We start from the raw sequence: 23,186 nt of genomic DNA on the forward strand, positions 1-23,186 counted from the left end.
TCTAAGATATTGTTGCTGCTGTGTTTGGGCGGTAATAAAAGGGTATGCATAATATTAGCCTCCGTGCCTTTTTTAATAAAATCATGATTTTCTTTACATTAAAACTGTGGAAAATCTGCATTTCTTATTTTTATGGGGGTCATCTGTTTTCTCTCAGTCCTATGTTTATTTTTGCATGGCGCTTTCACTTAACCCCTTGCATGCTGATGAGGGCCCCCAGCCGTCATGCACTACAGTGCTCGTGTGCTGATGACGGCTGGGGGCTGTCATGACCGCACCCGCGCTGAAATCTTCAGCACGGGAGCGGAATCGGCCCAGCATGGAAGGGGTTAAAGAGAAAGTGCTGCGAATATAAACAGCGGCTGAGTGAAAACAGATTGAAGATTCTGCAATGGCTTGAGAATAACATGTGTCTAAAGCCCGCGTGCTTGGCCCAGAGCACTCCACAGCTGCACACACGGGTGTAAAATATTCAAGGTTTTAGTTTTGTTTATATTTGAAGATTGGGCCTCCCATAGCTGTCCTGCATGTCGGCAGCTCTGGCCTTTACACCACATCCCCTCCTATGTGTTACATTTGTACTGCGTCTACTCACTGATTCTGTTATGCAAGTTACTACTTACTGTCACAAATGCTAAAACATGGGCTGCCATGTCATGTATGGATCGGCCTGGGCATGCCACTGCTAAATGTATTCGGTGCAATACAATAGCTGACCTGCCGCTGTTGTCACATGCGCCTTGTGTCACAGATTGACTGTCACTGCTGTGCTCATAGCGCGATCATACCTCAGCAGTTTCCGGTTTGGAGTTTCATCCCTGTGCTGTTGCCCCGCCTCTTCGTTAAACATGGTGCTGCTGTCAAGCATGGTCTGCTGCTATTGGGCGGTCACAGAGCCTCGGCTGCAGACCAGCTTTGGGCTCTTCTAGTCGTTGCTGGGGAAAGGCCGTTGGCAGGCATGCTGCCTAAGCTCCTATTTCGGTATCGCGTGTTCACTGCGTGCTTGCTGCTGCAGCCGGTCCCTGGAACTTTATTGCATTCCTTGCCAGGCACAGAGCGGGTGCACAGGCCTTCCCCTCACCCCCACTTCACCCGTGAAGCGGGGCACACATGGAAGCAGAAAACTAGAAATAACAGCTCATTTGGCATCCTGCAGCAGGGACACCCCACCTGAGTAGATAAACAGACAGGCTCCTGCCTCATTTGATCTAGTACATGTAATTGCAGCATGCAGTTAATGTCTCATCCTATGCCAACACATTCGTAATGGGGGTACATAATGACACTCAAGCACCTTGTAACGTTAAAGTCCATAGCGAAGGGCAGAAGTGTGTGTGATGTGCATTTTTTTTTTTAGACCACGCCACTGTTGTCCTCTCGGATGACATTTATGAATTAAACACAGCTGCTGTTTGACACTTTATCAGAAACTCCTAGTTTATTGTTTTCATTAATATTTATATAACCCCTTCAGTGCTGCGCAAATTCTCCCGCTGTGCAGGAGAATTAATAAGTGGGCGGGATTCGGGGGCCCCCGCCGTCCTTAGCACACGCCCACAGTGACATCGGACGGCCAGGGGCCGTCCTGAGCACCGAAGAGGATAATACCCATTTTGCTAGGAAAAAACATACTCTTAACAAGCACTGGCAAAGCCAATAGGTCTGGTCATATTGTATAAGTGAAAGTGCTTGTTAATTGATTCTTAACCGTGAATGATTGTGTAGATGGCACTGAGCAAATTTGATAATGAGTTATTAGTTGGATGGATGGCAGAGTGCTCGATAAGTAAAGGGTGAGAGAATGCAAGGATGTATGTTTGAATAAGGTAGTTCCTAGATGGCTAGAAACCAGGCTGACTAAATGGATGAGTGTATTTATAGGTGGGTGAGTACATGCATGATGTATAGGATTTTCAAACTGTGGCTTTGTGGCTGCTATAGCGTGTCCCAGAATTAAGATTGTTAGACTGGATGGAGATCTGGGCATGCATGCCGTGCCCATCATGACTTTCGAATAACAATCGCCACCATTATGACACTACAGAGAGCTGGGACTATCTATATATATATATATCAGTGAATTCAGTAATATCTCAGTATATTTGTTTGTATCATAGCCAATACTTAAAGTCTTGGCAAGTTATGGTCGTAAAGGGCCAGGTAAAATTATCCCAAGTGCTAAGGATAATCTGGAATGTTGCAGTCTGAATGAGTAAAACGTAGGAGTTGGTGCAACCGACCTAGACGGAAAAAGACACAAAGGAACTGTGTGGCTGAGAGTCTCACTCACTCGCTTACACACTTACGGTAACAAAAAATGTACACAACAGGTGTCAAAATCCGTTATTTTTATATCCAGTACTGCAATAATTGGATAACTGCCTTATATGAGACGAGTACTTTCCTCGGTCTCTTTCATCTAGGGTTGGCATGTATTAACAGTGAACAGGCTCTGAGGAGTCTTAGATGCCATTTTGCACTGTTGTGGCTCATGTGACGTAAAGAAATGCCTGGAACCGTGGAAAAAGAACATAGTAGCCTGAATGGACAGTGGGATAAGTTGCAGTTGAGGATCCTAACCCGCTATCCCTCAATCAGCCAACAGATCCTATACTATCAACCTCTTTTTGAGAGAAAATAAACACAATCTGATCTAACATGTCTAATTCATTATCGTCACAGTATGACAGGCACTATGTGGTATGCTATAGTGCAGACTCTAGGGTGGCTACGTTCTTGGGCCATGCTTTGTTTTGGGGTACATAGATGCAGACATCGCGCTATGCAATGCAATAGGTGTTGCTTTTGGTATTGTAAATAACGCCTTTTAATTTTTTTAAAGGCATTGCCATTTACAATGTCAATAGCTCAAAATAATGTCACTGCCAAATGCAAACTGGATTTGGTTCAACTTTTGGAGTCCCGAAGTCTCCAGCCCCAATGCCTTTCTGCCTGCCGTTAGCTAAATTTGCCTGCCCTACTGTCCACGTTGACGACTTTGAGCATGGTGTGATGTGCATTACTCTTCTGGGCACCTTTTTTCTTTTGCTATGGTAGGTTGGTCGCAACACAACGTTGGGATGGGTGAAGTTTTAACTCTGCAGGCAAAAACTGAACAAAGTTCACAGCAGACTCATTGTCCAGTGTGGATGTGCCTGCAAAGTACAAAGGAGACTACATTTGGGAAATCTGCTAAGAGTACAAATCTACCTTTCTTGGACTGAAAAACCCACCAACAGGCAACCTCCATGGGCCTACTGCCTGTTTTGAGAGCTTGAACTTAATAGAATTGAGTTAGACTAGCACTACCTCAGTGGTACTGGTAAAAAGTACTGTACGTACCCCTGGCAACAAACGCAGTCCTTGTTTTCTGGGGTTAGCAACCCTCACATGAGGCCATTACAAGTCTGACAATATATTAAGTCAATTATAAGCTGCTTGTGTTTGCATGATTGTTGACTACACTGGTAGGTGGGTAGGGATGGAATTCCGAATCATTAAAGTGAATTAAGTATAACCCAAGCTCTATTAGGACCGGGGGGGGGGGGCATTTTATCTTAAAATACTAAAAATACATTTGGGGTTAACTGAGTATCAAGGTCTCCTTGCTCAACTAGCACCAGTTACTCTGCTTGTCTTGCAATGCTTTGTCATGTAACAGTCTGCAAACAAGTCTTTGGTCTTCAACACCTCATATATTTTTGTTTTTATTCTTTACTAAAATGGACCTACTTGATGAAGGCTGTTAGGAGCAGTTTGCAATTAGTTGTTTTATGTTGTAGTGTTCAAGTCCAACCAGACTGAGATGGATTGGCTGTTAAAACAACATCAAGGCTCAAACGAAATGGACACCTCTAGTGATGGAACTGTTCGACTTCGTGGACTTCCATTTGGTTGCAGCAAGGAGGAAATTGTGCAATTCTTTGCAGGTATCGTTAGTGTTTTGGGATTCCTAAATACAGGTAGTTTGCTAGTTTTGTGTAATCCAGATTGCAGTGGACTAGTTGTACAGCTTCAAAGGAATAACGCTTTCCCTGTGGCCATTTATACTTTTTTTTTATGTCGGATTCACTGATGATTAAAATTCCAAGGGTGATGGGCAGACCCCAATTGTACAGAGTTGTGGCTAATTTCCATGTCTGTTTTTTTCCTAATTATTAGAGCAGCTGGTAGGGAGGGTTGCTGAGCTTTGTGTAACAGATATGTGGAGAGGAGTCTGCATAATATGACTGCACACAACGGGATTTTTTTTTTGGGGGGGGTGAATTGTAAATGTCCAAAATGTTATCATTGGTTTTAATCAGCTGTTTTAACTTGCGTAAATTCATTGTTTATTTAAACTGGGGGTGGTCTGGATTAAACATCTTTTGCTTTAAGTTTTGATGGGAATGTTGCAGCCTTTAACACTGTCCCCCCTGATGGGGTTATTTGTCCTTGGGTTAAAGGGTTGAGAATCGTGCCAAATGGGATAACATTGACGATGGACTACCAGGGGCGAAGCACAGGGGAGGCCTTCGTGCAGTTTGCTTCAAAGGAGATAGCAGAAAAAGCTCTGGGGAAACACAAGGAAAGAATAGGGCACAGGTGGGGATGGACAGATTGGGACGGTTATTTGTTTTGGGAATGTGGGTAATGTTAATGTTGTTTTTGGGGGTGGGGGACTAATTTATAATTGAAGTGTTTTTTTTTTTTTTTCTGGGTATAAATAACTTGATTATAACTTTATAGGGTCTGCAATGATTGGGTGGATACTTTATATTACTCAACAGGAAGTGGTAATTGAATTATATTCCTCTGTATTCCCTACATTTAGTGTTGTATATATCAGTGTAGATGCATATTGTAAGTACATACTCATGTGGTATTATTTGTTACAGTAATTACTAGTTTTTCTACACAACGTGCAAGTAGAATCAATGATTTATCTTTTGTCCCTATTTAATTTGTAGTTCTAGAAATGCATAGACCACTTACCTGTACATTTAGTGACTTAGTGGACTAATGCTCAATCTGTGCCTTCAACCTTTACGTAGATACATTGAGATCTTCAAAAGTAGTAGGAGCGAAATCAGAGGAGCCAATGATCCACCAAGGCGGATGATGGGGCAAAGACCTGGACCCTATGACAGACCTATAGGAGGAAGAGGAGGTTTTTATGGTGCGGGACGTGGAAATGTTTATGACCGGATGCGTGGTGGCGGAGGATATGGTGGTGGTAAGTATGTAATGGATAGGTTTCACAAGTAACATGGTATTTCCGAAAAACAAGTGTGTATCTTCATGCATGGACACATTTGTGCAGCACCCATTCCCATATCTTAAGATGAGGTAGATTTGCTGCCAATTGGTTTTCTTAGTGCCCATGGCATTTAGTTTGCTCCTTCACATGTAAGTCTGTCTTAAAAAATGTGAAGCTGTTCCTCACAGAGACCCACTTGTGGTTCACTGAATTTGTCAGTGGAGCATAACTTATCTTGTTGCAGAAGTAAACGCACAGACTATTACTCGATGGTTAGTCTAATGTCCAAGGTATTTGGAATTCTCCATTTTGTGATTAGTATAACCGAAGTATTCGGCATGATTCAAGCCCCCCCCCTCATAATCAAACATTTGCGTTTGTAGTCGTAGTATGGTTGCCTCCAGTAATGCTTAAGTGAATTTTCTTTTGGGCCTACAAATGCTTTCGTTGTAGTTTCCTATGCTGTGATTGTATCTTCATTTTATTAACATTTTTCAATTTGGCCATCGATTTTTCACGTTCTTTAATTGCTTATTTTATTTCAAGGTTATGGAGGCTTTGAAGAGTATGGTGGATTCAATAACTTTGGTTATGGAAATGATGGATTTGATGACCGAATGCGTGATGGCAGAGGTAGAACTTACTACTTTTAAAATGCATACATAATCTTCTTATGGTTGTCAATGTCTCCTCATGAAAAGTAGGTGTGATGCAAAAAATGCAAATGTGCATTTAAGGGAAACTAATTTTGTGCTAGGAAAGTAACTCAAAGGTTGGACTTATTTTGATGCTGGGGGGGGGGGGGAGCCCCACATGCACAATTATATGTAGTCCCGAGTTATTTTGGGGAATTTCATGCCCTAGTTTGTAATTGCCGTTCTGTAGGAGCTAAATTACAGCTCAAGCACGCTTGTTACAAGTCATCGTTTCCTTCTGGCAAGCCACTGAGTTTGTAAAATCACGTACTCTTTTTCGAAGCATCTTTGTCAGCAATGATATAATATTGCTGTCTGCGCCCTGGAACACTTAAGCCCACAATCTAACTCTAGTAAATGTTATAACAAAATGTAGATAACCCAACCATAGCCCACTTAAGACTTGAAGTTATTTTCCTGCTTTGTGCTACACAAAGCAACACTGCAGCACAATCTTCAACTTTGCTGCTCATGAAAATGTAAAGCACATTTAAAAAATGAGATTTGGTGGTTCACCTAATACTAGGATTAAAACCCCATCTCCCGACACTCAACACATCTACCTCTTCAGGAGAGCATGGTGAACGCGTCCTCCACACAATAGTCTATAGTAGCTTACCTGTTGCCGATCACAAATAACCAGTCTTCCTTCGGAGCAGTTCGCGCCATGTGTTTGTTAGTGACTAAATGTAAAAGATGGAAAAGTAAGATCTGGAAAGCATTTGGTCTTCAAGTTTTAAGGAGTAGTCTCTGAATATGGATTTGATAAGTTGGGGTCTCTACATTAACTCAACCCAGTTTGGAAGTGTCTGGCACTGAATGCTAACCTACCTAAGCAACTCTGGTGACAAATGGGTAGTAGATATTGTGAGGAATGCTTATGCTAGTCATTGCATGACCCCTTCATGGTCTACTCCACCAAAAACTGCACACATGAGGAAGAAGGATTTATTCCAGATACTTTTTCAACAGTATCTAAAGGACTGTTCTGATGATAATTGGGTCTATAATTAGTTAAAAGCTATATCAAGAGTAATTCTACATGCCTGTCTAGAAAAGATATTCCCCTCAACACAGTGGTTAGATTGGTATATACAGTAGGCCCTCAGGCATTTAATTTGCACTTGTTTAACTGGTATACGGAAATATGCATACTAAGGTTTATCAATTGAGGAGGGGGCGGGGGGGGGGGCGCACTACCAGCGCAGTTCTTTCACCTTGAAGTTAGACCTCATTGTAGAAAACTGGGTAGTTGTACACAGTCTTGTATCCTACCGCTACCACCAATAAAGGAAGCTGGCTCTATATAGTACATTATTACAAAATGCACTGGGTAGTCTAGGCAACCCTTACTGGTTTACACAGCTTACAAAATTCCCAAATGCTCTTTTTGTGGTAGTGTGAGCAAGCAGTTGCAGCTTATGAGTGATGAGCATTTATTGTACACACAATAACCAGACCATTTTATTTATTTAGACGCCAAGATCATCGTGATCGGGCAAGTGCTCTTGTTATCACTTGTATATAAAAATGCAATTTAGCAACCGATGGTTAAGCACTCAAGATAAGTCGATATATTGAGAAACTCATTTGAAAATCAGCAAACGTCTTTTGTATCCCGTTCATCACTACAATGTTCACAATGGATTGGCATGCAGCAAATCAATGTCTATTTCTTTCTTTAGTCCTTTTTTTTAGTTTCTTCTCATGAAAATACATGAATGAACGAGAGCACTCAGTAGCCTACAAGGATACAACCATGGCGTCTGCTTTCAGTTTCCTAACTGGAAGCAGACGCCTTGGTTGCATCGTTGTAGGGGGACCAATGTTTTCGACCGCTTGTACCAAATGAATTAAACAAGCTTTGGTGTTTCAAATGTCAGCGTATAGCAAGGAACTAGCGATTCTTATGCATAATTTAAAGCCCTGAAGACGTCTGTGGATAAAACGGCTACTGAGTTTAATCTTTCATTCATTGAAGTTTTTTTCATGAGCAGAAAACTAATAAAGGGCTGAAGAAAGAAAATATCAACGTATATATTTGTTGCATTCCAATGCATTGTCAACATTGTAGTGATGAACTGGGTACAAGACACGTTTGCTGAATTTTAAATGCATTTTACTCTATCTACTAATTTTGAGTGCTGAGCTATTGTTTTGGAAGTCTCTTCCATTTTGAAGTAGAGGGGGAGGTTGTACTTCAAGGTTCCTTGCGCCATTGAAATTCTTCATATTTCACCCTACATTATTGTTGGCAAGGGCGATCCTCTTTTGCCTTAACCTCTGCCCCTTGCATTTATAGTAAAATACACTTGTATTTGTAGTTTAGAAGAAATGTTATCTTATGGGATAAAACATACTGCATATGGTCACTTGCCCATGACTTAAAGACTGTTCTGGACTTGGGGTGAGTGTGGAGGGCAAGGGCCAAAGCATCAACACAAACTCACCTTGTTAGGCTCTGGGGCATCCAGGTGCGTTACGGCGTAGGGTGCCACCACTGAGATGGGTACGCTTCCCAGAAAAGGTGACATAAACAGGAGGATGTGAGGCAGAGTAGGCTCTGCAACAATGCAGCTTGTTTCCTTCCTCTCCTCGCCGGACACTGGGAAGACTCCCAGGTTGTGGCTGAGTATTGGGGGGGGGGGGGTGTTGCAGGACCCCAACACACTTTTTGCCCCCTTTTTTAGCTACTCCTTCAGCATGATGGCTAGTAAATCAGCGTGTCAAGGCTGAAGGCTTCAAAGCGTCTGCTTCCTTTGATATGCAACCCTGGCTTCCCATTCAGACCTGGAGGATGCCCCTCCTTCCCACAGGGAGTCATTTAAGGGGTGTAGTGACCCTAAGGATAAGTACCCCACAGGCTACTACACTTTACATCCCTTAATGCCTTTAAGTTGAGCATTTAGGTGGCTCCCTTACACCAGGAAATAACATTTGTCTTCTTGATTAAGGAAAGAGCCCACCGTGCGAGAACCTCACTGCCACTTTGCGCAAAACCAGGTCTTGTTGTCGAACCTCTGCAATTGCATGGACCAGTCTTGTCCAGAAAGCGGCGTCTCTTCCCAGAGCTGTGGAGGAGCGACCCACAACTTCATCTTGCAAGCAACATATCCTGTGGAGCAGAGAGCTGCTTCCATGCATCAGGATGCACCGAAAGACATCTGCCCGGTCTGCCATGTTGCTGGCCCATGGCCCACTGAAGAAGCTGTGAGAAATTAGGTTTTCGTGCTCCAGGAGGTCAGATCCGCTCACACCAATACCATTGGTACAATGAGGAGATGCAACAACCAAGGCTTGTTGGTGTAATCTGCACAATAGACCTACTGTTTTCAGACGTATGGATCCACAAGGCCAGCACAGCCTGAGTCCAAGTGATACAAAAGGGGATGATGTACGGAGCGTTTGAGCAAATCAAACACTCACCCCCAGTCAAATGATCTGGGTTTAATCCATCACCATTCTTTAGCTCACTCAGCCACCCCAGTTCAGACATGGCCATATGCAAATCAGTCTGACCCTGTGCCTCATGGGAACAGTCCAGCCCGAACTGCCAAGCCATGTCTTCCCTGGACCGGAAACAAGCATCCTGGGATCGGATTCATAATCCTAATCAGCCAGGCTATCTTGAATCCAGTGAGCAAGGGACTCGCGTCTGAGCATACCCTGCCACACTTAGGGGACCAGAAACCCTCTAGAGCTGACCCCCTCCTCCCCTTCAGCTTGTCCCCAGCCCACAACCTTTTGCAGTGCGACCCTGCCTAAGTGCCCCCCGACCAATTATGAGTACCAGAGACCCTTAAAACCTGTGAACGTTTTTAGCTTCAAAGCTACAAATACAAGTGTATTTGTATACTTTAAAGTAATAACTTACGGTACTTACCAGATTCTGATTATTTTGATAAATTGTCTGTTTTTTTTATCAAGTGTCTCGCTTACTGAGTCTGTACAGTAAATGCTTAACAATATCCTCAGATAAGTCTAAAATGCTTCCCACAAGAGCATTTGACATTAGTATTAAAGCCTCTGTTAACCAGAAAGGTTTGCCTGGACTCTACACATTGTACTTGATTTTGGCGTGCTATGTTGAGAGCCGGCTATCTACACTCACCTTCTCCAAATGCATGGTTGCACTGTCTAAGGAAATAAATGTTGCAGGATTTTCACAAGTTCTCTTCCAAGCTGATCAGTTCTGCATCAGTCTGGCCTAGTCCGTAGCAAATGTGCGTGTAGGAGATAACTTTCCTTTAGGCTTTGTTTACAGAGGAGCGTTCGTCATCCTGCAAGTAGTAAATATTCCATTGCCCTTACACTGTATCAAATATTGACTTAACTTGCATGCCGCAAGATTTTAGCTTTAAGACTTCAGTGAAGTACCTATTTATTGATTTATTTATTTTCCACATTTGTTAAGTGCACTGTTACCGAAACGGTGTCCTGGCGCTAAATAACCACTGGTGTGCATGAAGAGGGGATTAGTATGTGAATAGTGAATAGCCAAGTTTTCAGGGCCCGCCTGAAGGGCAGCAGGTCAGACATCTGCCTACGGGCCAGTGGCAGATCATTCCAAGCCTTTGCTGCTCCAAGGGAGAAACTCTTCTCCCCCCCCCCCCCCCCCCCCCCCCCCACGCCTTCCTGGCTTCAGGGACAATGATCAATCCTTGGTTAGCAGACTTGAGTGACCTAGTCGGTTTGTACCACTGAAAGAAAGAGGCCATACAGTGGGGGCCCAAACCGTTCAATGCTTTAAAAACTACACAGAGCGTCTTGAAGAGTATTCTTTTCCGCACTGGCAACCACTGTAGTTTTATCAAATCTTGTGCTACCGACGAGAATTTGGAAGTGCCCGTAATTAAGCGGGCTGCCGCATTCTGCAGAACTTGGAGTTTGTTTAACAGCCCCTTTTGGGCATTTAGAAGTAGGCTGTTACAATAGTCTAATCGGGATATTGCCAATCCCGTTACCACAGTTTTCCTATGTTCGTCCGGGATGTAATGCAGCACTTTTCGTATTGTTTTCAGGACATAGTGAATGGATGCCGACAGGGCGTTGACTTGCGGCTTGAAAGAGAGGGTGTCATCCATCAGTACCCCCAAGTTTTTGACCTTTGTAACTGGAGTGGGGGGTATCCCCATTTCCTCGGGCCACCACCTTGGGGACCAGAAGTTTTCTTTGGCCCCAAATAGAAGAACTTCAGTCTTAGCTGAATTCAGTTTGAGACAGTTTCCTGCCATCCAATTACTGACCTCCCGCATGCAGTCCTTGAACCTGTCCGCTGTGTCGCCCACTCCACCGGGTAGCAGCGACACTACAATCTGTGTGTCGTCTGCAATAAGATGTTACGTTAAAGCCAAAGGATATTATAGCTGGCGCCAGGGTGGAGACGTACACATTGAAAAGGGTCGGGCTCAAGGAAGAGCCTTGAGGGACTCCACACGGGAGTACAAAAGGGACCAATTCATAGTCTCCCAGGGTTACAACCTGAGTCCTGCTGGAGAGGAAGGCTTGCAGGGTCTTGAGCGCCTTTCCCTGAATTCCGCAGGCCCCCAACCGGTCCACCAACAGCCTGTGGTGGACCGTGTCGAAGGCTGCGGACAGGTCGAGCATGATCAGTGCGGCTCTGCCTCCTTCGTCCATCACCTGTCTTATCTCTTCGGCAGATTTTATCAGAGCCGATTCTGTGCAATGCCCTGGCCGGAATCCATGCTGAGATGAATCCAGACAACGTTCTTTATCTAGAAAGGCGCTCAGCTGAGTATTTATTATACCCTCTATAATTTTAGCCGGTAGAGGTAGCCTGGCGATGGGTCGATAGTTATTCAAATCGCCTACATCTAGGTTAGGTTTTTTGAGAATGATGCAGAAGCTCAATAAAGTGACCCGTAAACTTTGCTACATTTAATGGAAAGTCTTGTAATAGCTGCCACTGGATTTTATTATGTTTTTTTAATAGGTATGGCAGGACCTGGATTTGGTGGCGCAGGAGATGCAAGTTCTGGATTTCATAGTGGGCACTTTGTGCATATGAGGGGATTACCTTTCCGAGCTACAGAAAATGATATAGCCAGTGTAAGTATTTTTTTTCTTTTAAACTTCTCTTGTTAAGGCCTTAGTTTGTCACCTTTTGACTGGCTTTAAGCACATGTTCTTCCTCCCTCAAATCTGACCCATGTGGTGATTTCAGTATGCTTTTGTAATTTTATGCTATTTTATCAATTGATCCTGTCCTGCATTCTTGCTAGTCAGTCACAGCATGGAGTGGCCAACTGATTTCACTTGTGGTGTTGGCTTGTATACAGTCCTATTTTGTCTGTAAATATGTCCCGTATATGCACTTGAACACGTTCATGTCATGCAAGGCTTTAGCGGGAATTGCATCCCAGACACGCAAAATCCACTCTCAATAGCAAGTGATTATCAGTTTGCACTATTTTTATTTAGCATTTTCTCGTCTGACCTGGCGAGTTAACTTGAGCTGAAAGGAACAGATGTACTCTTCATGCAGAAAGTGAATGAGCAATAAAGACGCCTTTAAATCTTGGTTTTTTTCATGATACATTTGCTGCCGGGCAAATGTCAGTTTATCTTTTTACTAATTGTTTCTGTTCCTGGAAAATCAACTTTCTTTCTCTTATTACAGTTAATGCTTTTTTATCAAGTGAGTTATCTGACAATAGTTGTGAAACAAAAGGTTGTAAAATGCCATTTTTAGTTCTCGCCTATGCAGCATAGCATGCAAACGCTGCTTAGAGGGACCTCATGGAATCACTCAGCACTTTTGTGAAAACTCGTGCATGTTTTGCACTGCTCTCTATGGGCACTCGTGCACGTTTGGCTTTTCCCTTGCAGGAGCGAGCGGCGATGGCGCTACCTGTTTACAATTATCGCAAAACCGATGGCGCCCCTGCTCGCTCCCACAAGGGAAACGCTGTGCGAGTCTCGCCCCTGTTTGAAACCTGAGCCCTCTTCTGCTGCAGCTGGGACATGCGCAGTTCCCTGTATCATGAGGGGGTGGAGGTTAACAACCAGCCGTGCGGCTCAAAGGGGGACTGAACTCTACGATCCCTCGCTCTTCCGTGAGTGATAGATGGCTCGGGCTGTGACAGCACGCATGGTGGTGAACTACGGGAGTGAAAACCCCATGGAGCTGAGTTAGGGCTCATGCTACAGTGCACGGGTGCTGCTCTAGTATAAGGAGGTATTCGAGGCCGCTTGCTGTAGCGCTGCTCACCCCATCCAGCCCTTTCTCTCCCCGGGCTCACCTGCTGCTGTTGCTGCCTGCTCCTGCCTCACTCTGGTCTTGATCCCTCTGGATCACCTGCGCTGACCACCCTCTTGCCGCATCCCGTCCTTGGTCATGCCTTGATCCCTCGGGCTCACCCTCCTGCCGCACTTTGTCCCTTGTCATCCTGCCCTTGATCCCTCGGGCTCACCCGTGCTGACCACCCGCTGTTGCTGCCTGCTGTTATGTCCGCAGGTAGTAATCACCAAGACACGCAGGTAAGACTGTTCATCGTCCTGGCAGAACCACAACTCTTTTATTAGGCAAACAAATCCCACCCCCAATTAACCAATTAGCCCAACACCCTTTATTAACAGCTATGATGGCGCAATCCCTTTTGCTGCCATTCAGTCAAGTAAGCGCCATGACAACATCACATTCCTCCCCAATTTACAATGAAAGCAAAATGAATATATTATCTTACATAAGTGACATAATCTCTTAGACGTGTGGAACGAGCAGGACAATTCCTCAATTGATAGCGACCCGTGCCCCTCGGTTGATGTTCAGGGCCTAACGGCAAGTCGCAAACTGGAGACACGGGTTATATCATTCTGTCCAAATCCCACATCCACCCCTACCGGGACCAGAGGAGGAAGATATGGGTAGAACACCATCCACCCCTACCGAGACCAGTGGAGGAAGACATGGTGGAGAGAGACATGCTGGTACATCATCCCAAAAATATGACGATACGGAACTCTCATCTGAAGACAAAATGTGACTCCTGAACATCATTACCACTGTCATAAAACTTTTTAAAAAAAGAAACATTCCTGGATATGGTTACCCCACCCCTCCACACAGTAATCTTAGTTCCATGAACAGACTTCACGACCCAAGGCTCAGGCTCAAATGGCAAACTAAACGTCCCTTTTCGATGCCTATTCCTCATCATTACTACATCGCCAACATCAAAGACATAGGACTGACTTTAGTAGTGGGATGGGGGTGGAACGGGGTGTCAGCCGGTACTCCTTCAGAAACAAAAAGATAGCACCATCCAAATCCTGATGGTCTGTAACGGCAATCTTAGAGCTTTTATTCGAAGTCCGAATAAAACGTTAAACCTCCCCATTGGCTTGAGGCCATAACGGAGTCACCCTACGATGTACCGCACCCCTGGACTGAAGATAAGAGGAAAACTCATGACTAGAAAAAGGGGGTCTATTTGTCAGTCCGCAATTCAGAAATGGGTTGCCATAATTTTATCGAACAAAGGAATTGTGCGACTTGCAGTGGTAATGTCCATAATCGCCACTTCGGGATATTTGGAAAAGTCATCGATCACCACCAACATGTGACGACCGTCGGGTAAACACCCGAAGTCAGCACTAGCTCTCTGCCAAGGAAAAGAAGGAACCTCCTCAGTGATGATTGGAGAGGGAGCATCCCCTCCCCCAGCAGCCTGACACAGTGCACAGCCCAAAACAGTGTTCTCCACCAGAGAGTCCAGACCAGGAAACCACAACTTGGATCTCAAACGGGACTTCGTCTTCACTACCCCTTGATGGACCACATGAGCCAGATCCACCACTCGCTGTTGCAAACTGGCTGGAATCACCAGCCTTGATCCCCTCAGTAAACATCCCTCCGGGGAACAGGTCAATTCACTCCGGACTTGAAATAACGCCACCAAAGTAGATCGGGCGTCATCCGTACGGCACTTAGGACTCCGTTCCACTTTCCAGTCCCAACGGCAGCCAAGCATAACTGAAGACACCCGCCATGTACAGTAGCGTCCACAACTTCCTTCAAAGAGATTGGGAGAGGCCGCTCAACCACCATGCGCACATATTCCTCGGTCTCCTCAGCATCATTAGCCTCCAACACAGAGGCAGGTCGAAAGTGCCAGGACAAATAATCAGCTGGATTCAATGCCCCAGGACGAAAAACCACTGTCAAACCGTAATCCTGCCGCTGCAGAATCCACTTCTCAATCCGTATTGGTGGCTTTGATGAAGAACCCATAAATAGAGGAATGAGTGGCTTATGGTCCGTGTAGACTACGAAAGGCTGACCATATAAGTACAAATGGAAATGACGACATCCCCACAGCACCGCAAGGGCCTCCTTTTCTATGTGAGAGTACCTCTGCTCAGTAGCAGTCAAAGCACGACTGGCATATGCTACAGGAGCCAATTCCCCATTAGTTTGATGCTGAGAACACTGCCCCCAATCCACCGGGACTGGCATCCACAGCAAGTTCTGAGTCTAATGCCGGATTGAAATAAGCCATGGTAGTGTCTGCAGATAATGCCCGTTTTGTAGCTTGAAATGCAGATTCCTGCTCAGAACCCCAATCCCATGGAACATTGGATTTTGTAAGTTCACACAAAGGGGCTGTCAAAGTAGACAATCCGGGGATAAAGCGTCCACAATAGTTCACCATGCCCATGAAACTTCTCACCCCAGACACATTGACAGGAGCAGCAGCAGTCTGTGTATCACACACTTTCAAAGGCTCAGGAGATACGCCGTCCTGTCAAAATCTGTAACCAAAAAATGAAATGTCAGTTCTCAAAAATTCACATTTCTCTCTATGTAAAGTTAAACCATGATCCAGCAAACGTTGGAATACGCCCTTCAGACGACTATTATGCCCATCTAAAATGGGAGAATGAACCAAAATGTCAGCGCTGACATTAATTACTCCTTCCAGTCCTACCAGCACTCCTCGAATAGTGTCCTGAAACACTTCAGCAGCACTAGAGATGCCAAAACTCAATCGTTTATAACGCCTGAGCCCAACGTGGGTGCAAAAAGTAGTGATTCCTCGGGAAGTAGGGTCAAGCATCAACTGATATCCAGCACGGAGGTCCATTTTAGAAAACCACCTGGACCCGCTGACTTCCACCAAGATATCATCAACTGTAGGAGCAAGATGACGCTCCCGTTTAATTGCCAGATTAGGTAATCGCATATCCACACAAATTCTGACCTCTCCAGGCTGTTTAGGTTTGCGGGCAACTACAATTGGGGATACCCACGGAGTCTGACCCTCTGCTTTCTCAATAATACCAGCTTCTTCCAATTTTATTAACTCCGCCTCCACCTTCGGCCGAAGATGGAAAGCCACCCGCCTATGGCGTAGTGCCACTGGTCGAACAGACTCCTCAATGTGCAACTTTATCATCCGGTCCTTCAGACAACCTATGCCTTCAAACAGTTGCGAGTACTGACTTAACAAGTCCTCCATAGTCCATTGATGAATAGCCAGTGCAAAGACCACCAGATGTAAGTTCTCAGCGGTCTGACAGCTTAACAGCATCCCATGACCCTCCTTGGTGACCAGTCTGTTTCCACAGATTGGGTGCCATGAGAAATCACCGCAGAAAATACCCCGGCTAACACGAGGCTCACTGGCTCCAAAAGCGAACACTTTAACGGACGTACCACTCAACACTGGTAAGCTTGGCAGTCCCTTCATCATGGATTCAGCCATTACATTAATGGATGCACCAGTGTCAATCAGAGCCGGCACCAAATGACCATCCACCTTGACATCCCATTTGGGCAAACCCCTCAGTACTGCACCCCCAGGCTGTAGAGCATGCAGCACATGGACGACCTCCATCATCCATATCTTCAACTCAGGAAGAGCAGCATGTACTTGGGCGGAAGTCGCAGGAATAGCCCCCCGGGCAGAAGCTGAACGACATACTTTCGGAAAATGGTTCACTTTATTGCAATTGGAACACCGAGGCATCATCTTCTGTTTCTCTGACCCTTGAACCCTCATAGCATTTACTGGTTCTGTCTTCACCACTTGTTGGAGAGCGGCATCCATATGGGCCGCCCTAACCTTTGAAAGTTCTTTCGACCGACCACGGGTCAACATATCCTCCATCGGCATATTAGGCACCTGTAGTATCGCCTCTCGCAGCTTGCTGGAATAACAGCCCTGTATGAATTGGGCCCGTATCTAATCTGCCGCATCTGCCAACCTACACGTGCTGGCCAACACCCGCAATCTGGCAAAGAAGACATCCACAGATTCTGTGGGCAACTGCCTTGTCTGGCGTAGCAGAAACCTTTCATAATCAGGATTCGCCAGAGGCTCAAAATGTGCAGTCAGGGCCTGCTTCAGAGTGTCATAAGTATGAGGAGTCTGCTCTACCATCGACCGCCCCAGCCGATGAATGGCTTCCCCACCAAGATGCAATAGCATTGGACGCCTCCTCTCCACATCCAGGTCAATGGCCTCAAAGTAGGTTTCCAAACGATCTACCTTTTCCTTCCACTGCGCATCCAGCAAGAAGTGTTCCACCGGGGGAACCGTAGACATGACTGCGCCCTCCTGGACGAATCACCAAGCGTGCCCAAAGTGCAGGAAGAAAGCCCGCACCAGCCGGGCACTCCAGCCACAATAGATCCAGCAAAACCGCACTATCATGCACAATACTGTCCCAGGTCCAGTGAAACCCCAACAGGGGACTTTGCCAGGTCAAACGGCGCCAAAGATGAAAGAAGCAGCCTGTCAGACCTCCCAAGACTGGCACAAGCAGAGACAGCCGCTGTAACTTCAAGTCCCATTCAGCAGGGAGCAGGACTTTGACAGCCGTAGCGCTGTCGAAAGCCGTGAGCCTATCCGACCACGCCCCCAAACACCGTCCGGCAAGGGAAGGTAAACACCAGTCACGGAGCAAGAAAAACGCCGGACCAGGCGCCCACAACGACGAATAGACACAAATCACCGTGTAGAAACACTGCCAATCCACTGCTGCACCAGAAGAAAAGCGGGAGAACAGCCTCTCAACACTCCGGACCTTCGTCGCCAAGATGTTATGTCTGCAGGTAGTAATCACCAAGACACGCAGGTAAGACTGTTCATCGTCCTGGCAGAACCACAACTCTTTTATTAGGCAAACAAATCTCACCCCCAATTAACCAATTCGCCCAACACCCTTTATTAACAGCTGTGACGGCGCAATCCCTTTTGCCGCCATTCACAGTCCGGTAAGTGCCATGACCACATCACATCTGCTCCTGCTATACTCTGGTCGTCCTGGCCTTGTTCCCTCGGGCTCACCCGTGCTGACCGCACTCCCATTACTTGCGGCTGCCACCCGCACCCCCAAGTCCCCGGGTAAACCCATGAACGACGCCTGGGTCAGCGACAAGCCACTCCGTCGAGCCAAGGACAGAAAAGTCAACGTTCATTAGAGTTCAGAGATCCCCAGACCAGGAGGGACGCAGAGTGAGCGGTAAGAGGACACATGGTTCAATCAACACAGGGCGTTTTGCACAAGTACATAACTAATAAATATCTGGGTTAGACAAGCTTACCTGCACGATATGGGAGACACAAACTGCAAATATTAGATCGACAACACTTAAAACCATCCAATAAAAAAAATTTGACTAACGACAAGACCAATTAAACAAGATATAAGTAGAGCAGTTAAAAATGTGCATTGTTATTTTAGCTTCAGAGTTGCTTTGTGCGCAGGCTACATACACAAGGCTAAAGGACACTTCTAGCTGCCTGGGAGTTCAGAAAGTACATCCTAAATCCAAAAGTTCACAAACCGAGGCGGGCGGCTTCATCAAAACTGGACCTAGAAACGGCCTGGAGGTGGCGCTCTTAACTCAGTCGAGCGCTGCTGTGCAAGTTCAATGAGTTTGTGTACAGTGTCTGCACACAGACGAACGAAATCTGACCCGCCTGTCCAGTAACATTTTTAGGATTTTTTTGAGGCCTTGCGTGGTCGGTTCGTTTCGACAGCTGCTGCTAACATGCCTCACCCTTCGGGCCGGTCTTCAACTTCATCGCTGTCAACAGAAGCGGACTGCAAGGCCTGCCGCTCCTTCCTAGCTAGGAAAACCCTTGTAGGCCGATGGGCGTTTCTGCTCCATTCCTTTAGGATCATCAAGAATACTGACACCTTTGGCTGTGGGAAGGTGTTTTCCTTTGTGGGCAGTTAACTCTGACCCCGAGGTCGACCTTGAAATTCCAGCTTGGCAAACCAAGAGTACAGTACCCTAAACACCTCCGCCCCTCTGGAACAGACCGGGGCCCTTGGTCCAATGCTGCCTTCTGGCCATGATCTGCACAGAGCAACTGGTTTAAACGTCTGCACTCAGGCTCTGTGCCGATACACAAACAAAAGCCTTAGGTGTAAGGTACTTCCATGCATGCCCGTGCCTCAGTTCTGAACCGAAAGTCCTAGTTACCCGCCACTGTTGATGTCAAGTGCCTCTTTTGTACCAAACTGAGCTGGACCCGAAATCTTCAATGCCCATACCCTATAGACTCTAGGAACAACAATTCGATGCAGAGCAAAAGGAAATTCGCATCCAGCCTCTCACTGACTGGATCCTTGCCACAGCCTCGGCTCTCACTTCAAAAGACTGTGCCAACAAAACACCAGAAGGATGCTACAAAACCACCAACCCTGTGCCATCACCACCTTCGCCATCACCACCAGCCTCCCCTTTTCCAGAAGAATCATTGGTTTCACCTCAAGATCTCCACATTATGACCCAATTAGTATGGTGGGGGACACCTTTTTGAAACACCACCACAGAACGACCTCTGGGACAATTATAACCTTGAACATCCAGGGGCCTGGACCCAGATCTGTATCCTGTCCTAGTGATTCAGCATCATTTCAGGAGCTCCTAGGCAGAGCAGCAACATTTCATGACTTTAAGCTCCATAAAGAGCCTTTAGAAGAGGATTTTCTAAATTAAACCGTTTCGACCACTTATAGGGCTACATTATCTCTTTATGCTAAAGGGCATGCTCTGACATGGAGGATTCTTAAAAAGACCCTGTTAGGGGTTTTAAAAGAAACTTAAACCAACAAATGAATAGCAGGGTGATTGATTTATGCTCACAGAAGTATACTAAAGTATACAAGAAGTTGTACGCTTGCTGTCGACCATAAAGTATAGGGTCTCACTGTTGGAAAGTGGGTTATTGGTAGGGGCAAATGTAGGTCTGCCACTGGCAATAAGGCCACTAACACATTATAGGACTCAGCATAGGTCTTAGAAAATTATTCCTTTGCTCAACTCTTGGTAACGTGGCTGCGAGCAGACAGGCTTAACTTCAAAGACAGGTATGTAAAGCATTTAAAAACACCATTTCAGTAAATTAAGACACAACACAAAATAAAAATCCAACACCAATTTATAAAAATAGGTAATATTTTTATCTTTTAAATGACACCAAAACGAAAATAATCCACTGTAGGCAACCTGATATGAATTTTTAAAGATTAGTCACTTTCTAGTGCTTAGAAACCAACAGTGCCCCTTTAAGTCTTTTTGTTTTCTCTGTCAGGGACACACCTTCATAAATTGTTCTGAAGAATTCTCACCACTGTAGTGGGCCGCCTTCTTCAGCAAGCGGGGTCCAGTTAGAACACCTTCCTGGCGTTCTGCTTGCAGGTCCCAAAGTATCCAACACACAATCCAAGGTTCTGGAATCTCCAAGAGGGTCCTTGAAAGTGTGAAACTTCAATGCCGCAATCCACTTAACAAAACCCTTACAAATCCACTGTACTCCAGGCTTGGAATTCTTTTTGGGGCTGTCCAGGTGAGCTCTGTTAACCTGTAGCTTGCAGGGAGTTTCGTCTCTTGGCAGCAAGGTAATCCACAGGGCTGTAGTTTCAAATGGTGCAGTCTTCATAGGTCAGGCCTTAGAGTTCCTTGCACATCAAAACCTTCAGCAGGGCACTTCTTGCTTCATTCAGTTTCAAGCAACAGATCTGGAGGGCGCTGCCCCTCTCAGATACTTATTCAAAATGCTCTGGGTCAAGCACCAGGTCACTGCTGACCAATGAGAGCAGGGCAACTCCTCCTAGTTATGACCACATCCTGTGGAGTGTGGCATTAGTTTGTCCCAGAATGCATCATCCTTCCAAATCCATAATGACTGATTTTCCAACAAGGAGGTAAAAGCTGGCTAAACACACCCCCTGGGATATCTCATTTCCATGGACCATCCCAGTAACTTCTGCAAATACCTTTCTTAAGCCTAGTCCTGACTCTGGGTCACAACTGTCCTAGTGGACTAAAACCCAGGCCTCCCCTCTTGCCTTTGAAGAGCGTAGTTGACGACGCCACCTCCTGGCCTGGCATTCCGATAGAACAGATCACTGCCCTCCCAGCAGCCTGGCTAATCCACTTAACTCTGACCAATCAGGTCAGACCACTGAAAGGCTGAATTTGAACTTACAAACCAGAAAGTCTCATACCTTATTGTATGTACACTTTAGGAGAAATTCAACAATATAAATTGTTGGATTTACTACGACCATTCTGGGAAGTCTTTGAATGGTCCGGCTAGTGCTCTCCTATCAATATTTATTAATCAATCACTTCCTACCATGTTAACCGATGGGCCATGTGGTTGGCAATGGGGAAAATGACTTGCACCACTTTTGTAGCACCAGGGCTTATAAAACCATATTTTATAAGTATTTCCCTGATTTCTACCGGACCCCCACCCCCTGTGCAACTAGGGGAGACTTCAGGGGTTCTGAATCTGCAGAAATATTTCAGATCACCCTTACCCAATTCTTCCAGCATCAAAGTCGAATTTGAGCACCTCTTTAAGACAATGTGGGGAGTGAAATGTAAAATTTCACTTTACCCAGGCTTCTAAAAACTCATTTTATAAGGGCGCTCCTTATAGATAACTTGCCCCCCCACCCCTGGGATACCTAGGGGTGACCCTGGGGGTCCCTAATATGCAAAAACATGGTAGGTTTTTAATTTTAAGGGCCCCTACCCCCAAAGTCGAGTTTGGGCACAATTTAAGGTTTAAAAAGCTGTCTTGGCCACCAGTGCAGCTTTTAAACTGACCTCAGGCTTCAGCACTGCACACATGCTGGTGCAGAGAATCTGCTGGCCTCTAAACTGCCATGCCCCAGGATACTGGAGACTTCTAGGTAGTTTCAATCCCCTGCCCTATTACATACTAGGGGCTTAGGTGATAGGTCATGCCAACTACAGGGGCACCCCACCATACTATAGTATACCCTAGTGTATTTTGGGTGTCTTAACTGTGTTCTAATGTGTTCCTTTTGGCTTGGCCCTGGCTAAACAGAGCCCAGGGTCAGTCAGTCAGTTACCACCAGTTCCAGTCAGCAAAAAGTTGGGGGGTGCCTAGGGCACAGGATGACTTTGCAACACTCACCATCTGGATCATATACTTCAGTAGCCATTCATCAGCTTGTCATTGTGACCTGGTATATGCTGTCCACTAATTAGTGGGCACCAAACTACCCTTATGATGTATGAAGTCAAAGATCCTTTAGAAAGCTATCCTAGTGGTAGCTGTGAAGAGCAGCCTTCAGGCGTAATCTTGTAGGAATGTAAAGCAGCTTGTTTTACCAGAATATCACCTCCTTTATTGACTAAATGAAAGAACTACGCAGTAGTTGTATAAAAATATGTATTTATTAATATAATACTCTCTAGTATCCTACACGAGGATAGAACACAAACCACACAATACGAGATCAATCGAACAGTTGTAAGTAGCACAATACACACTGGGCTCCAGGGGGAGACCAAAACATATACTAGAAGTGGTGTAACAATCACAACTTGGATCAAGACAGTCTAGAGCACGGGTACTCATAGTACAGGCCACCAGCGGCCCGTCAAGCCTTCCTTTGCGGCCCCCGGACATCGTACCTGTGTTTTATATATATTTAAGTGTCAGCGAACACCGCCGGTTGCAGCAGCGCGGACTCCGAGACTGCTGTATGGGGGCCGGTCGATTCCAGCAATAGTCGGTGGAGTTGCAGGGGCGCTAAGATGTGAAATGCAACAAAGACTCGTTAGCAAGTGAATGGTCTTTTAAAGACCTGTGAACTACTCTGGTGCGGCTGTGTGTACGCCCGGGAAGCTGTCTCAGCAGGGTCGGAAAGGATTCTACTTTCCAGCAACATATGCAATTTCTAGTGCTGTTGATAAAGATTACATGTTCACATTTAGAACCTTTGTAGAA

At 45.6% G+C, this 23,186-nt stretch overlaps 1 protein-coding gene across 2 annotated transcripts in view; it reads left to right on the top strand.

Moving 5' to 3' along the window:
- HNRNPH3 (heterogeneous nuclear ribonucleoprotein H3) overlaps positions 1-23,186 on the top strand; it is a 187,084-nt gene that overhangs the window by 8,889 nt on the left and 155,009 nt on the right. For both annotated transcript variants that reach the window (XM_078643206.1, XM_078643207.1), the window contains 5 exons: positions 3,783-3,929; positions 4,446-4,584; positions 5,034-5,215; positions 5,786-5,872; positions 11,888-12,003. In XM_078643206.1, the coding sequence (XP_078499332.1) occupies positions 3,783-3,929; positions 4,446-4,584; positions 5,034-5,215; positions 5,786-5,872; positions 11,888-12,003 (671 nt within the window). The remainder of the gene's footprint in view (positions 1-3,782; positions 3,930-4,445; positions 4,585-5,033; positions 5,216-5,785; positions 5,873-11,887; positions 12,004-23,186) is intronic.

The sequence above is a fragment of the Lissotriton helveticus genome, chromosome 5_1 (assembly GCF_964261635.1).
Source record: "Lissotriton helveticus chromosome 5_1, aLisHel1.1, whole genome shotgun sequence".
NCBI lineage: Eukaryota > Metazoa > Chordata > Amphibia > Caudata > Salamandridae > Lissotriton > Lissotriton helveticus.